The sequence below is a fragment of the Dermochelys coriacea genome, chromosome 25, assembly GCF_009764565.3.
Source record: "Dermochelys coriacea isolate rDerCor1 chromosome 25, rDerCor1.pri.v4, whole genome shotgun sequence".
In the NCBI taxonomy this organism is placed as follows: Eukaryota; Metazoa; Chordata; order Testudines; family Dermochelyidae; genus Dermochelys; species Dermochelys coriacea.
In genome coordinates, this window is record NC_050092.1 from 14,345,576 (window position 1) to 14,360,694 (window position 15,119).

The following is a 15,119-nucleotide window of genomic DNA, read 5'->3' on the forward strand; positions in this document are numbered from 1 at the left end:
CAGCGGGTAAGGCAGGAGGTTTCTGCAGAGGTGGGGCAGGCTGCGTGGCGCCGTGTCTGGGGGGAGCAGCCCCAGCGCACGCTGCTCCGCACGAGCCACGCGCCCCCTTTGCCTGCCTCAGCCGCAAGGCTCCGGGGATGGGGAGAGGTTTGAAATGCTGAACCAGGTTCCGTCTCCATAGCAACCAAACCAGGGAAGCCCTCCAAGAGGTGGGGGGGGAGCTGGGGTTGAGTGAAAAGAATTGAGCGTGCAAAGCACGTGGGAGACGCGCAGCAGCCTGGACCAGAGCCGGAGAAGGAGAGAGACGGGGGTTAAGGGGGGGAGAAGGGCACTGGAAGGTCGTCTCAAGCTATCCCAGATCTGTGATGCGGCCGCTCCGACAGCTGGGGATTTGGGGCGCTCTCAGGCACGGCACCATCAGCGTGTTCAGTGCCCAGAGGAAGGAGGGTGCCATGACTAAGGCACCACCCACCCCATGGCAGAGTGCTGCCAGCACAGCCCCCGCAGTGCCTCCATACCTCCCCAACACTGAAACCATTCGAATCTTGCGCCTGACGCCAGCCCTGATCTCACTACACGAGGCTCTTGTACCCACCCCGAGGCAGCCTTTTGGCCTGCGGACCCTACGAGCTGCTGTTCAATGCAGGCTCCGGACACAGCCTGAGGGCAAGACCCCGAAAGGTTCAAGACCCTGCTGGGAGACAGGTGGAGGAGGGCTGATGAAAACAGCTTTCAAGCCAGGGAGGGATGGGAGACGGAAGAATCGGACTGAGACTGTAACGGCATTTTGCAGAGGCCACTGACCGTCACTAGGTGAGGTGCTTTCTGTGGGTCTAGTTGAGAAAGCCCCATTCCCAGCCCCCGAGATATGCAGCACCCCCCTTTCCTACCCAGCTATTCCTACCCAGGCTGCATGGCTGACTGACTGGGAGGGCTCGTTTCCCACACATGCCCTGATTCTCAGAGGAGCTGGAGGGATTGAAAAGAAGGCTGAATAGGGCACCAAGACAAAAATCCATGATTAAACCCTGCTGTCACAGGGTGCTGGAGGAAGATGAAGAGAGACGCGCTCAGCAAAGAGTCTTCAGAAGGCAGAGCAAGGAGTCTGAGAGGGGAGGGGAACCGCTGAGAGTTGGCACAAAGGCAGCATCAAAGCCCTCACCAGAGCAGCCTGTCCCAAGGAGGAGCCTCGTTAATCTCGTGAGTTTGCTGGGGAAATCAGCACACATGGGGTTGGGGGAGCGTTTCGTATTCAGAGAGCAATCAGCACGGTTCCAATAGCTGCCAGAGCCCACGAGTCACCCTGTCTACAAGGCAGGGCCTCGAGTTCCTCTCCCTTCACAGGGGAGCCAAGCAAGGGTGGCTGCACAATTCAGACACCTCCTGATGACCAGTCTGGCCCATACCTCTCTAGCCACATGGCCCCAGTCATCCAGCCAGACATCCAAGCTCCATGCTCCTCTGGGTACTGCCCATTCACATCGCCCCAGGTGGAGCTGCACCAGTGGCTATGCGAGGCCCCTTTGTACGCAGAAGCAGAGGGCCCTGGGGATTCGCATGGCAAATCTGTGCCAGGATGGGTGTATAGACCCGGCTCTGCAGCAAGCGGGTTAGGATCCTCTCCCAGGGCAGAGAACATGCCCGAGGTGGCTGAGCTCACTGCCGGGACAAAGAGATCCGACTGAAGCAGGGCTCAGCTAGGGTGAGCGGCTCCCACAGAACGGGATACAGGTTTCCAGAACCACTGCCCTGGCACCATGACAGCAGGCACGTGGTGCCAGGACCAGGGGACACTCTGGCTAGGAGAAACCTGTTTGCTATTTGGACCACGCCCCTGAAACAAAACTGAGTGTTGCCCTCACTGCCTCTGGCTGCAGAGTTCCTGATCCAGCTTGATATGCCAGAGTGAAACTGACCCCTCATTCCAAGAGGTCCTTCAAGAGCAACAGCCCTTGGACAACACACCAGTCCCCTGAGCCCGAAGAGTCCAGACACCCAGTTATTTATTGCAAATAAATATTTCTTGGGGGCAGGGAAGATGCTAGTCACAGAAAACATCCCCCATCACCAAAGCTCCCTGATGGTCCCAGGCAATGGGAGCTGAGCTCTAGCCCAGCCAGGCAAAACTGAAAGCCCCCCACCATAGATCTGCGACTAGTTCTGAGGCTCCAGAGGGAAGCACATTCCCTGATGGTGCCCCCACCGCACCATCCCTTGAGTTTAAAGTTTGTTGATTCTTGTCAAGTCTTCACGATGGGACATCCAGGGCCATTCTTGGTGCAAGAGTCACTTATTCCTTGGGCAGGGTGCAACCCAGCAACATTTTGGATCAGCAGCATCCGTTCTGTGGAGTCTTGTGCAGGTGTCGGGGCGGGAGGGAACAGGATCCAAACTGCTGTGGGTTGTTTAGAGCGAAGGATGTTTGCTCCTGAGATGGCCAGGGAATCCTGTTCAGATGTGAATCAAAGACCTCTGAACTAGTTGAGTTGGATACTGGGATTGAAACCAGGCTCTGGGGAGGGAAACCTCCGTTCTCGGAAGGGAAGAGGGGCCCGTGACGTTCACATGGCTGACCAGGGCAGAGGGGGCCGGGGAGCGGTCTGGAGTTGCAGGTCAGGGGACAGAGCTGAAAAGAGCCTCAGAAGGGCCTCAGGATAAACAGGGTTCAGGTAACAGGGGTCACACAAATTAGAAGGAAGGGAAATTTTCACAAAACACACCAGACCAGCTTCCCTGATGGAGCTCCTCCCGTCTCTATTAGCTATTACCCTCTCAGACCACCACCAGCGGAGCCAGGAAGCCAGGGACCAAGCTGACCTTGGCTCAGGGTTTTTAGACTCTGACTCAGGGAGAAGCTGCCTGCCACTCCCTCTTGTTTACATTGGCACCAGCCCTGGGAAGGGAGGAAGCAGGTGAGAAACCGAGAATCAACATGAGCAGTTCACCAAGGGGTAAGAGTTTGGATTCCTCTTTTGTGCCTGGAGGCTGGGGGAATGTGCCCTGAAGTGACACTCCTTGAGCCCCAACCAGCCCATGTCAGGCTGGAGGATGGGCCAAAGCAGCTGAGTCTCTGGAGGGGAGGGAGAAGGAAAGGGGTTACACTGGCAGAGCGATCCTCTCCCTTCAAACACCTTCAAGTCAGAAGCTTCCACATCAACCCCCCACACATGGTATCTAGGGGCTTGGAAGAACCCTGGGCAGCCCTGGCCCATGGGCAGCAGCTCCCACACTCCCACGCTGTAAGTGCCTGGGGCTTTCACTTCTCCTCCTTGGCTGACCGTCTCTGCTGCCCACGCGCCTTCTTCTGCAGTTTCCTCTTCAGCTGAAGCCGTTTCTTCTCCTGAAGCGTCTGCTGGACCCTCTCGCGGAACTGCTTGTTCTTCTTCTTGATCTTGGCCAGCTCTGCCTTCCTTTTTGCCTCCAAGTCTGGGTCCTGGAAGAGCAGACGCCAAGAAACTGACAACATGCAGCAGCGTTCTGTCAACCCTGCCCCCACCCAAAGGGCCCTTGCCTTCCCCCAGCTGCCTGTCCGTCTCCGGAGATGACGCGCTCTGGTTATTCGTGCACCCTCGCGCTCCACTTCCCCATCCTACTCGACCATTCTCCACCCCACAGGAGAGGGCTGTGGTCCAAATCTGGGGCAAGGTATCAGGACTCCTAGGTTCTATTCCCAGCTCTGCCACTGCCTTGCTGCACAAATCTGGGCAAGTCACTTCCCCCCTCTATGCCCCACTTTGGTTCTCCAATGCCAGCCTTGAACCTCCTCTGCTTTCCTAGCACTGCTCGGTTCTGATGCTCCACTCCTCTCTCAGCTGCCCGTTCTGCTCCTCTGATCCCCCCACTGGGGGCCGACGGGGGCTGCAGAATTATGTCCTGTCAAGCCCACCCTTCTCTGTGAAGCACAACTGACTCTGGAGTGGAGCATGACACCAAGCCTGAAGGACGCTATGGGACAACACATTTGTCAATAGCTCTTCGTCATTCTCCTCTCAAGGCAAAAAGAAGCTCCTCCAAGGGGAACGAGGCAGACAGACTGCAGCGATGGGGGGGATGGGTGTCTCATGGTCCACGACAGGTCAGTGCTTGTCCTGGTACCCCTGGCAGCAGTGGCTGGAGAGCATCACTCACCTTTCCTTCCAGGATCATTTGCTTCCGCTTATTTATTTCCTTCTTCTCATCAAAATCAGTCGCCTCCAGTTTCTGCCAAAGCAAAAGACAAAAGCGCGATGAGAAGCCAGGCACTAGGACTGGCAGCAAGGCTCCGAGGAGGGTTGCAGGCCTGAGCAGAGTTCTGACCGACCCTCACTCGAAAGCCCAGGCCCCCAGCGCACTGCCGAGCAGGTCAATGATCACCAGGCGGGCACACCTTAGAGAGGGGAACAGCAGATCTGGGTCCCTGCCCCAGCAGTTGCATACAAATGCTCATGTCCTGCACAGGCCTCCTCTAGAAAGGGGAACAAGCCCCGTGACACTCCCGAGCCCTCCCCACAGCTGTATATCGAAGCGAGGGCTGCACACCCTGCCAGAGCTAAAAGCGCATCGTGGCCTAGAGAGGGAAGCGTTTCCTGGTCACGCCAAGCTGTACAGGAAGCCGGCTCCCTGGCCAGGGCCCCCCACGCTGCAGTCACTTACGATTTCACACTCCCTTCTGGCAACGTTCACCTGGGTGAGGATGCCGAGCACCGCACGCTCCTCCACCGAGAACTCCTGCAGCTTCGTTTCTAAATCGCGACACAAGACTCACGTTCAGCTCAGAGACTAGTATGAGATCAGGGGCCAGCCCCATTACTGACTCAGAGCACTCCGGAGAACTTTCCCCTTGCTATGGAGCCCATTCAGCATCACTGGGGATAATGGGACCCATCACATGGGATCACTCCTCCCATGGTGACCAGAATGAGAGACCTCCCTAACCTCTTCACCCACCCGCTCTACTGAGAGCTGGGCTGCCAGGACTCCCCAAATCATGACAGCTTCAACTCCAGGCAGGAGTCTTTTCCACTTCCTGAAGGGGCGCTCCGCAGCGTTGCTGCCCTCCATCTCCAGGGCGGGGAGAAGCAGCTAAGCCCTGCTAAGCCCTCTGCAATCTCGCTGGGTGCGAGGTGCTATGTACGAGTCGTGCTACTAGAGTATCAAAGGCCAGAAGGTTTGGTGACTGGGGCTGCCCCTGCCCTGGGGGAGACTCAGAGCTACTAGATTTTCTGGGCCTCAGCCGCAAAGCCAGGGGAGAGAAGCTGTTTTTCTGATACCAAGAGGCTCCTGGGCCGTACACTCTGTGTCAGCGAGGCTGGGGCTGCAGCCATGCCTGTGGTGATGCGCTCCACTTACTGATCTGCTCCTCAATGGCATGCACCAGGTGGATGTCGTACTGCGTCACCAGTGTGATGGCGAGCCCGTGCCGGCCTGAGGGATGAGAACCAGAAGGCATTGGTGACTAAGTGAACTCTGATGAGCAGTGATCCCCAGTGAGGAAGTGCAGGACTAACCCATCCTCAGGTTCCACTTGCCCCCAAGAATTAGCACTGGGCACAAGGCCAGGTGCACTATGGAGAGGGGTCTTCCGCTCAGAGACATGTTACTGGTGGGATACCAGCCAAGACCCGTCAGCGCTGAGAGCGGTGATGGCAGGACGCTGGATCCGTGGTCTAGTCCAATCTGACACTGGCTGCACAGCAGCGGAGCTGGAACCGCCTTACAGCCAGCCGGGTAAGTGGGAGACACGTCCTGGCCTGCGATATACATTAAGTCAGCCAGATGGTCTAATGGTCCCTCCTTTCTGGTCTTAAACTGGATGAAAGGATGAATCAGGCAAGAATCCCATCACCAGGTCTCTGCTTTGAACTGTGGCCCTACCTTACCCGTGCCTCTCACTGGCTTTCCATGCTCACCTGCACGGGCCGTCCGGCCCACCCGGTGGATGTAGATTTTCGGCAGGCCAGGGGTGTTGTGGTTGATGACAACTTGGACTGTTGGAATGTCTAAGCCCCTGGAGCACAAGCAAAGAAACGGGGGTTGGGGAGGCAGCAGCGGGGCACCAATAGTTGGCTCTCCTGTCCTCAACTTTCCCTGAGAGTCTCTGGAGACTCCGACACTCATGGGCCCTGCAGTGACCAGCCCGAGCCAATTCCCGGGACTCAACCATCCCTTCATACAGTCCTCAGAACCAGAGACCACGGCAGCCTGCTCCTGTGTGTCACTCTGCAGCCCAGTCAGCCGCCTGCCCTTCCCCTCAGGGCCCAGTGGCCTGCCCAGCCCCTCCCACAAGGCACCTCTATCAGCACGTGAACTTGGAGGTTACAGCATGAAAAGGCCAGGGATGAGCAGAGAATCCAGAAACAGCAGGTACATGAGCAAGTTCCAGGGTGTTCCCTAACCCCTGGCCATGACTGAAGGGAACAAACCCCTGCCCTGACCCAGACAGGACCTACGAGCTCCCCTCTCGCAAACCCCACCCCACAGCTCTTGGGTGGTTCTGCGGCTTAGGAAATGCGCTAGAGCTCTGTAGCCGCAGAGAGCAGCTTCCCCTTCTCCTACCTGGCAGCCACATCCGTGGCGATGAGGATCTTAAAGACACTGGACTTGAATTTTGCTAAGGCTGCAAAGCGCTGCTTCTGTGAAGGGAGGAGGAGTCCGGATTAAGAATGCTGCAGTCCCCAGAGGCCACATGCCCTGCACAGATGTCTGGCTTCAGGGAAAACAACTACAAGCAAAGAAGTGTGTGCCCATGACAAGGCTTGCAGAGGGCAGGCGAGGAGTGAGGGACCTCAGCAGAGGTGGGTTTCTGAACCCAGCAGAGCACCCACCTGGCTTGTGCCCAGCAATGCCCCTTCCTTCGGGAAGGGAACAAGTGTCACCTCCTGAATGCCCTCGCTCAACAGATAAATGTGTAAAAACCTGAGGTCTTCATTCCCCAGCATAGCCAAGATGTGCACCCCTCCTCACAGGGACACCAGGTGCCCCAGCACCCCACTGCTCAGCCCTGCTGGTCACTCACCTGCTTCATCATGGAATGCAAAGCCACTGACGGGAAGTTGAACTTCTTCAGCATCATGTTCAAGATCTGGCAGTTCCTTAAAAACAAGAGACGTTTCCTGGTTACATATCTAGTCTTTGGGGAAGTCGATGGCCTAGAACAGAGCTTCCCACCATCCAGTTATACAGCGCCTCGGCTATGCTGGTAAACAGGATGCCTATTCCACGCTTGACACTCACTCACATGTGGCCACTGGACAGGTTGTTAAAGAAGGTTGGTCCAGACACGAGTGGGAGCCCAGACTCTCTGAAGAACACTGTGGAATTTCCCATTTCCTCTGGGCCAGTCACATCTTGGGTTAAATCGCTGCAACTGGACTCACTTAAGGGAAGGAAATGGCGAGGCCAGAGGAGACAATCACAGAAACTTATGGCTCAAGAGGTCATCTAATCCATCCCTCCACGGTACCCTAAACTGGAGAGCCCCAGGAGGACTCTCAGCACAGTGCCCAATGCAGCTGGAGACCATTGTGACCACAGCCCCTCTCTGCACTGCTCAGTCAGGACTAAGCAGGTCAGTGGAGATACTCAGACTTGGCCCTTCCATAGGGTGCTATGTTTCCCGGCACTGGGAAGCACTTACACCTCCCAGGAGATAGGCAAGGACTCAGACCCTACTGGAATGCCTGGACTTAGGGCAGCACGTGCCTTTCTGGCTTTACCATAGTTAGTGGGGAGTTTGGGGTCTGAGCTACCAAAGCCCAAACATTAATATGGCCCTGGCCACAGCAGTCAGCAGGTGGCTTCGGACTCACTTGCAGGTGCTGGTGAAGATGATGATGGACCAGTCCTCGTGCTCATCCTGGAAGGTCTGAATTAAATGGACGAGGTAGGCGTCCTTGACTCTCTCTGGCACGAGCAGGTAGCGCTGAACCAGCTCATCCACGGTCCGCACTCTGTTTGGGAGGGGAAGGAAAGGCCCCAACAAAGAGACATTATCCTGAGTTCGGTCAGATTTGGGGGAGGCGAAGGAGACAGTGGGGAGACGGGGCCACGTGCAGAGGGGAGAATGAAGCCGGTTCATTAGCCAACTGTTTAGGAATCTCATAAGAGACCCAATCGCTGCCAGTCCCTCGTGTGTTTTACTAGTGGGACTAAAAATACAACATAAATACAAATATAAAACAACAAAGCCTGGGGAGGTGGGCAGCCTGTCCGACCGGCTCCCCAGCTCCCAACGCCGAGGGCTCCAGGGCAGCCCGACTCCTTTCATTGACATCAAATATCTCTGATAGCTGACATAGTTTGTGGGATCAAAATACAATAAAGGTAAAGGGGAAGTGGCAATTTCAGCCGTATTCAACTCTGTCCTAGTCATCCAGCTGCTGGTGCCACCTTCCCCAGCAGATCCCAGCACTGGGGAAGCCGGACAAAGGAAGTGAGGTTCAGCACGTCCAGTACCAAGTCCCCACCATCTAACAGCACAGGGTGTGACTGGGACCCAGGGGTTAATGGGGGAGAGAAGCACAGACCATTCCCAAGACTGCCCTGGCAGTCATGGGGGGAAGCCCAACGTGCCGACATTCACAGCCTCCCTGCTGTACACTGGAGGGGATGGACACGACACCACATGAAAGAGCAGGAGACTTACTCGGCCCGAGACTCCCAGAAGAAGGGTTTGTTCATGGCGAGGCTCTTTAGCTCATTCAGCGTGTCTGTCAGCGTAGCACTAAAAAGCAGCGTCTGCCTGGTCGCTGGAACAGCCCCCAGAATCACCTCCAGGTCCTTGGTGAAGTCAGTACAGCCCTGTTCCAGCAGCCGGTCAGCTTCGTCCAAAACCTTCAGCACACGGCCGAAAACAAGCAACACAAGCCAGGCTGAGAGGAGCAGCACCACGCAGGAGGGGGATGGTCCCAATGAGGCAGCCTGGCCTACAGCCAGGAACTCCAACCCAGGCGCTAACACTGTTTCTGTGGCCGTGACTAAATCACAGTCCCTGGGCCTCAGTTTCCACACCTGTAACCCAGGGAGGATAATCCTCACCGACCTCACAGGCTGTAATAGAAATCAACACTTGCACAGTAATGCGCTATTAACTGTTAGCATCACATAGAGCCACAACCAAGGTATGACAGAAGACTGGACAAGGGAGACTGTTCCATAGCAACACAATAATGATGCCTAACACAATCTACCCAGTACATAGTCTACAACACTTCTGAGCCCCCAGAACGCTTCACCATATTAAAGTTACAGGGCAATGGGCGGCAGAGGGGCAAAGTTACCAAACCCAGCTGTGTTAAGGTTAGACGGCGGATATATGAAGGGATTCACGTCTGCAGTGTGTGACGAGGAGACTGAAGCGAAGGGTTACAGGCAAGACAAAAAAGAGGCTTTTGCATGAAAGATGGAGAGTGACTGGGGCACAGAGAGGCTGTTTCCACTAATGCAGACCCCATCTGTTATTCAGAACCTAGGTACCATGGTGAAGGGCTCCTCACCAGTGCCACTGACTCATTCTGCAGAGTCCAGGCTCCCATCCGTGACAAGCTGATGCATTTCCAGGCTCCAGCTGTTGGATCTGTGGCTGTTCAGCCAGTGGAAAACAAGCATCTGCAGCACCTGGCCCAGCCCAACATCTTGTTCCCCACACACAGAGCAGCTCCCTTTAGACGCTCCCATGTCTAACAAGGGAGAAGGTCACAGCGGGAAAGGAGCCGAAGAGCTGCCTTACCAGGAACTTTATCTTTCTGAGGCTGAAGGTGCAGGAGCTGCGCAGGTGATCAGCCAGCCTGCCAGGTGTGGCAATGACAACATGAGGCTTACGGGAGAGCTCCAGAGCCTGGGCCACCATGTCTGGAAAAAACACCAAGGGAGCTAAGTTATACCCAACAGGCCAGGATCAGGGAGAGCAGCCTGCGTGCTGGCGAGGTTGCCTCTCACAGGCCTCATTCGACAAGATGTTCAGCGCCCTCAACTCATACCGACCGCAAGGGCAAGGTAGGGTGTTCCCCATCTCCCAGGGCTGGACACTAAAACCAGGCATTGCATACAGGAAGAAGCCCAGGGAACCACTATGACAAATAGGCTTCCTCTAAAACCCAGCTATTATTTGGGACTTTTCAGCATAATTTATTTACCAAGAATCATTCAACTTTGGCCCTTTCCAGCCGGGCCCTCTCCAGCTACTTCATGTTGCAATGAAACAACAAATGAATCCAGGATTTTTAAAGCCGCCCAAAGGAGCGTTTGAAAATCCCAGCCCAAGGAAACTGGAGACACCCTCCTCATTTCATGAGCTTCGGTCCGACACATCCTAGGCAGAGGATGACAACTCTACGGCAGAAGAATGTTGCATTTGAGGGAGAAAGTCTCTCACTTAAACCCTGATACTGGATACCAAGTGATACACGAGGACTGACGACAACAACATTGCTTTTTCTTTAAAATGCTTGCCTCATCCCTAGCGAGAGGCTGGACCCCTCATAAGCAGAGATGGGCACTGTAGCAGGGCGGTCACCCCGCTCTGGCCCTGAAAGGGTTAAAACCGCCCTGGGGAGCCAATAGGGTAGGCTGATTGGGGAAGCAGCCACAGCTGGGCCATGCCCCGATCAGGCCACACCCGGCCCTGTTATAAGGGTCCAGGGAGCAGCTGGGTCAGTCTCACTCTCTCTCTGGCAGGAGAAGGACCTTGCTACCTGGGCGAAAAGGATACCTGAAGGGGAGCAGGACTGGGGAAAGGCAAGAGGAGCTGGGGAGCTCCAGCCTGGCAACTCCCCAGGCTGCAGGCCTTGCTAAAGACCCAAGGCAGGTACTGGGGCTAAAGAAGTGTAGCCTGGAGTTAGGAAGAGGCAGCAGGTCCTACCCCCATGCCAGTGATGAGTGGCCATGACAGACTGAGGCTGCCCCAGTGAGCGGGGGCTGAATGATGACTGGCAGTAGCTACTGAGGCAAGATGGGGATAGAGGGTTGGGGGTTCCCCTGGGAGGGGAGACCCAGAGACTGTGGGGTACTGCTGGGGCAGAACCCTGAGGTAAAGGGCACCGGGGTCCAAGAGGGACACGGGGCTTGAGGCAGGCAAGACACCGGCCACCAGGAGGTGCTCTGAGGCTGAAGAGCTAATTCCCAAGACAACCAGCAGGAGGCACCGCATTGGTGAGTCTTCGCTTTCCTACAGGCACCCAAACATTGCTTAACTTGGCAGTTTACTAAGACGTACTTGAGGGCTGCTGTTTATTTCTTAATGAACAACAAATCACACAGCCATCAACCATTATGTCTGCTCAGGTTGTCCCTTCAATGATAAAGTACACCAGCAACAAAACCTTAGAGCTGATTAGTTTTGCTCTCCCCTGGTGATCACTGGGAAGAGACAGCCATACATCACAAAGGGAGAAATCTGTTAATGGACAAAAGAAACGCTGTATTTTGGTGCATCTCAGGTAAGTATAAGGTTTTACTGTGCACACCTTTTGAACAAGCAGCTTCCCTAAAGTCACCTTTTCCTCCACCGTCACTGCACAGATCTCAGAGCCAGCAGTGCTCTGAAACGGCACAGCCCCTTAAAGGGAATCAGACACGTAACTGTGCCGTGTCTTCTCAGAGTCCAGTTTATAGCCAGCACACATACCCATCCCTCCAACGATGATGCAGTCCTTCAAGCCAAGTGGCTTCCCCAGAACACGGAATTGTTCAGCAATCTGATAGGCCAACTCTCTGCAGGGGGAAAGAAAAAGTGGAAAAAATAGAACACGGAAATATCAGAGTTCTATTTATTACCCTTGTCACGGACAGCTGGTCCCTGAAAGAGACTCAAAGCCCAGCCTTCCTGTGATAAAAACGAGCCCACCTCAGCCCACATGTGAGCAGTTACCTGATAACCAGCCTCCTCATGAGCATCTGGGCCTGCAAAGGCTCCCAGAATGCAGTTAAAAGGAGGTGCTCCCAGAGACACCAGCAAGGGAACATGGCAACCTGTTAAGCTCTCCCAATCCAGGGAGAAAAGAACTAAGGCAAAAAGGATCTGGGAAGAAGGGAGCTGGTGGGAGACCACAGTTGGCCTGAATTAACAAGCACTACCCAAGGAGGGCTGTGGGCCTCCTATGCCAAGGAAGGAGAAACCTGACAGGAAATCCCCTCAGCCCCAAGGAGGGCTGAGAAGATCTCTGCTCCCACAGGGGAAGCTGAATTAAACTGGACCCCAGGAGAAGGGGACTATTGCTTAACGATTCTGGATGCAGGTTCTTTACTTCTGAATCCCAGGAGAAGGGATTACTTAGGGGATCATGCTGGCAGGGCCTTGCCATCTCATGAAGAGCACTCTGGGGTAGCACAGTGCCACGCTCCTGTGTCTGGAATATGAAAGAACAGGAATGCCGGGAAATGACAGCAGGAGCCAGGAAAGTTGTTTCCCAACATATCCCTCCCTTTGGCTGGAAGAAAAACGTGTAATAAAATGCCATGGTTAGACTGTGTTTGCACTGCAGGAGATCAGTGAGTAGAGAATGAAAAGACTGGGATTGTTTACCACCGAAAGACAAAACAGGATAAGATTAAAGTGCACAAAACAAAGAATGGTTTCGGAAAGTGCACTTCTCTTGTCCTGGACTCAATACTGAAACTATGGAAGAGTCAAAGCAAAAGTCAGTGAATTCAAAACTGAAATTACTTTTTCAGTCAAATGCCTGATTACACAGTTGGAACTCATTGCCACAGGATGTCATTGTGATGAAGAATTTACTAAGATTCAAAGGAAAACTAGTTTACATGGATAACAAGAATATCTGGAGTTATAGCCAATACAAAATAGTTTTGGAAGGGATAAAAATCCATGCTTCAGGATTAGACCCATCTCTAACTATTAGACATAAACCCTTCATGGGAGGCAAATTATACCAATCCACCTACAGAGGGGTTTCTTGCACCTTCCTCTGAAGGAAAAAGGAACAGACACTGGACAACATGGGCCATCAGTATGAGACGGTATAGCTCGGGGGTTCTCAAAGTGGGGGGGCAGGACCCTTCAGGGGGTCATGAGGTTATTATGTGCGGGGTCGCGAGCTGTCACACTCCACCCCAAACCCCGCTTCGCCTCCGTCATTTATAACAGTGTGAAATATTTAAGAAGTGTTTTTTAATGTGTGGGGGGGGGGTCATACTCAGAGACTTGCTGTGTGAAAGGGGTCACCAGTACAAAAGTTTGAGAGCCACTGGACTACAGCTATTCCTAGAAGTCCACAGACTCAAAAGCACCCTCCACCTCCTTTACTAGGCAGTGCTGGATAAGTGACAGATGAGGCTCCGTTATCTCCCTAATGATGGAACAGCACAAACACCTACTAAGGCAAGAACCTTCCCGAGCCTCTTACAGGCAATAATGGGATTTGTTAGAAAGCCAGTGGAACATAGCAACACAATTCAGCCTTACCGTGTGGGTGTCAGCACCAGGCAGAATATACCATAGGGATCCTCAGAGAGTTTCTGCAGGACCGGCAGGACGAACGCAGCTGTCTTGCCGCTGCCCGTCTTGGCGCAGCCCATACAGTCGCGACCTGCGTGCAAGAGACCCGAGTGGCCGGGTGAGCGTGTACCCAGAGCGCAGAGAGCTGGCTCCAAATGCACACAGCCCTGGGGAGCAGCCTTGGGAACGGCCCTTCACGCCCTTCCACCCACTTGGCCAGGGAACGTTTTCAGCCCAAGACACAGGGCATAAAACGTGGGGGAGGGGAAGGAAAAAGATGCAGAGGCCTTGCTGGGGCAGGGAATGAAGGGGCCCCAGCGGGGGGAGGAGACTGAGGGAGTCACTGGACTGGGGGGGATGTAGGGGCCCAGTGAGGGGAGGAGACGGGGGGGGCACCGGGCTGGGGGGGACGTAGGGGCCCGGTGGGGGGAGGAGACGGGGGGGGGCACCGGGACGGGGGGGACGTAGGGGCCCGGTGGGGGGAGGAGACGGGGGGGGGCACCGGGACGGGGGGGACGTAGGGGCCCGGTGGGGGGAGGAGACGGGGGGGGGGCACCGGGCTGGGGGGGACGTAGGGGCCCGGGGGGGGGAGGAGACGGGGGGGGCACCGGGACGGGGGGGACGTAGGGGCCCGGTGGGGGGAGGAGACGGGGGGGGGCACCGGGCGGGGGGGGACGTAGGGGCCCGGTGGGGGGAGGAGACGGGGGGGCACCGGGCTGGGGGGGACGTAGGGGCCCGGGGGGGGGGAGGAGACTGGGGGGGGCACCGGGCTGGGGGGGACGTAGGGGCCCGGGGGGGGAGGAGACGGGGGGGGGCACCGGGCTGGGGGGGACGTAGGGGCCCGGGGGGGGGAGGAGACGGGGGGGGCACCGGGCTGGGGGGGACGTAGGGGCCCGGTGGGGGGAGGAGACGGGGGGGGCACCGGGCTGGGGGGGACGTAGGGGCCCGGTGGGGGGAGGAGACGGGGGGGCACCGGGCTGGGGGGGACGTAGGGGCCCGGTGGGGGGAGGAGACGGGGGGGGCACCGGGACGGGGGGGACGTAGGGGCCCGGGGGGGGGAGGAGACCGGGGGGGGCACCGGGACGGGGGGGACGTAGGGGCCCGGGGGGGGAGGAGACGGGGGGGGGGCACCGGGCTGGGGGGGACGTAGGGGCCCGGTGGGGGGAGGAGACGGGGGGGGCACCGGGCTGGGGGGGACGTAGGGGCCCGGGGGGGGGAGGAGACGGGGGGGGCACGTAGGGGCCCGGGGGGGACGTAGGGGCCCGGTGGGGGGAGGAGACTAGGGGGGGCACCGGGCTGGGGGGGACGTAGGGGCCCGGTGGGGGGGAGGAGACTGGGGGGGGCACCGGGCTGGGGGGGACGTAGGGGCCCGGGGGGGGAGGAGACGGGGGCGGCGCCGCTCACCCTGCAGGATGGGCGGGATGCAGGCGGCCTGCACCGGGGTGGGGCGGCCGATGCCCAGCTGCTGCGCCTGCTCCGCCAGCCAGGCCGCCAGCCCGAGCCCGCGGAAGCCGGACATGCCGCCAGCACAGGGGCCGCGTCGCACCGAGCGCCACCACGGACGCCTCGCGCCGCTCCGCGCACTTCCGGCGCCAACAACTCGCGTCATCAGCCCCTCTCATTCCGATTGGCTCCCAGCTCTCAGTCCACAGGAAAAACTACGACTCCCAGTGTGCCCCGCTCCGCA

At 56.8% G+C, this 15,119-nt stretch overlaps 1 protein-coding gene across 2 annotated transcripts; it reads right to left on the minus strand.

Annotated features, from left to right (window-relative positions):
- Positions 1-1,986: 1,986 nt before the first annotated feature.
- On the minus strand, positions 1,987-15,096 carry DDX49 (DEAD-box helicase 49). 2 transcript variants are annotated; one of them, XM_038383754.2, is made up of 13 exons: positions 14,837-15,096; positions 13,400-13,523; positions 11,603-11,688; positions 9,707-9,828; positions 8,624-8,811; positions 7,788-7,928; positions 6,995-7,070; positions 6,535-6,611; positions 5,889-5,986; positions 5,329-5,403; positions 4,663-4,721; positions 4,129-4,200; positions 1,987-3,433 (listed from the first exon to the last, which is right to left on the minus strand). In XM_038383754.2, the coding sequence occupies exons 1-13, from the start codon at positions 15,039-15,041 to the stop codon at positions 3,257-3,259; spliced, it is 1,500 nt and encodes a 499-aa protein (XP_038239682.1). In that variant the 5' UTR covers positions 15,042-15,096; the 3' UTR covers positions 1,987-3,256. The 2 variants fall into 2 exon arrangements, with proteins under 2 accessions (XP_038239682.1, XP_038239681.1); XM_038383753.1 differs by having other exon boundaries at positions 4,633-4,721; positions 14,837-15,041.
- Positions 15,097-15,119: the final 23 nt, after the last annotated feature.

Excerpts from the sequence above, each read along its gene's own strand:
- DDX49 (XM_038383753.1), bottom strand. The coding sequence starts at position 15,041 with ATGACGCGAGTTGTTGGCGCCGGAAGTGCGCGGAGCGGCGCGAGGCGT. Across the intron at positions 11,689-13,399 it reads CTGGTGCTGACACCCACACG|AGAGTTGGCCTATCAGATTG; the intron begins GTAAGGCTGAAT and ends TTCCCCCTGCAG. Across the intron at positions 4,722-5,328 it reads TGCCATTGAGGAGCAGATCA|AAACGAAGCTGCAGGAGTTC; the intron begins GTAAGTGGAGCG and ends GTCGCGATTTAG.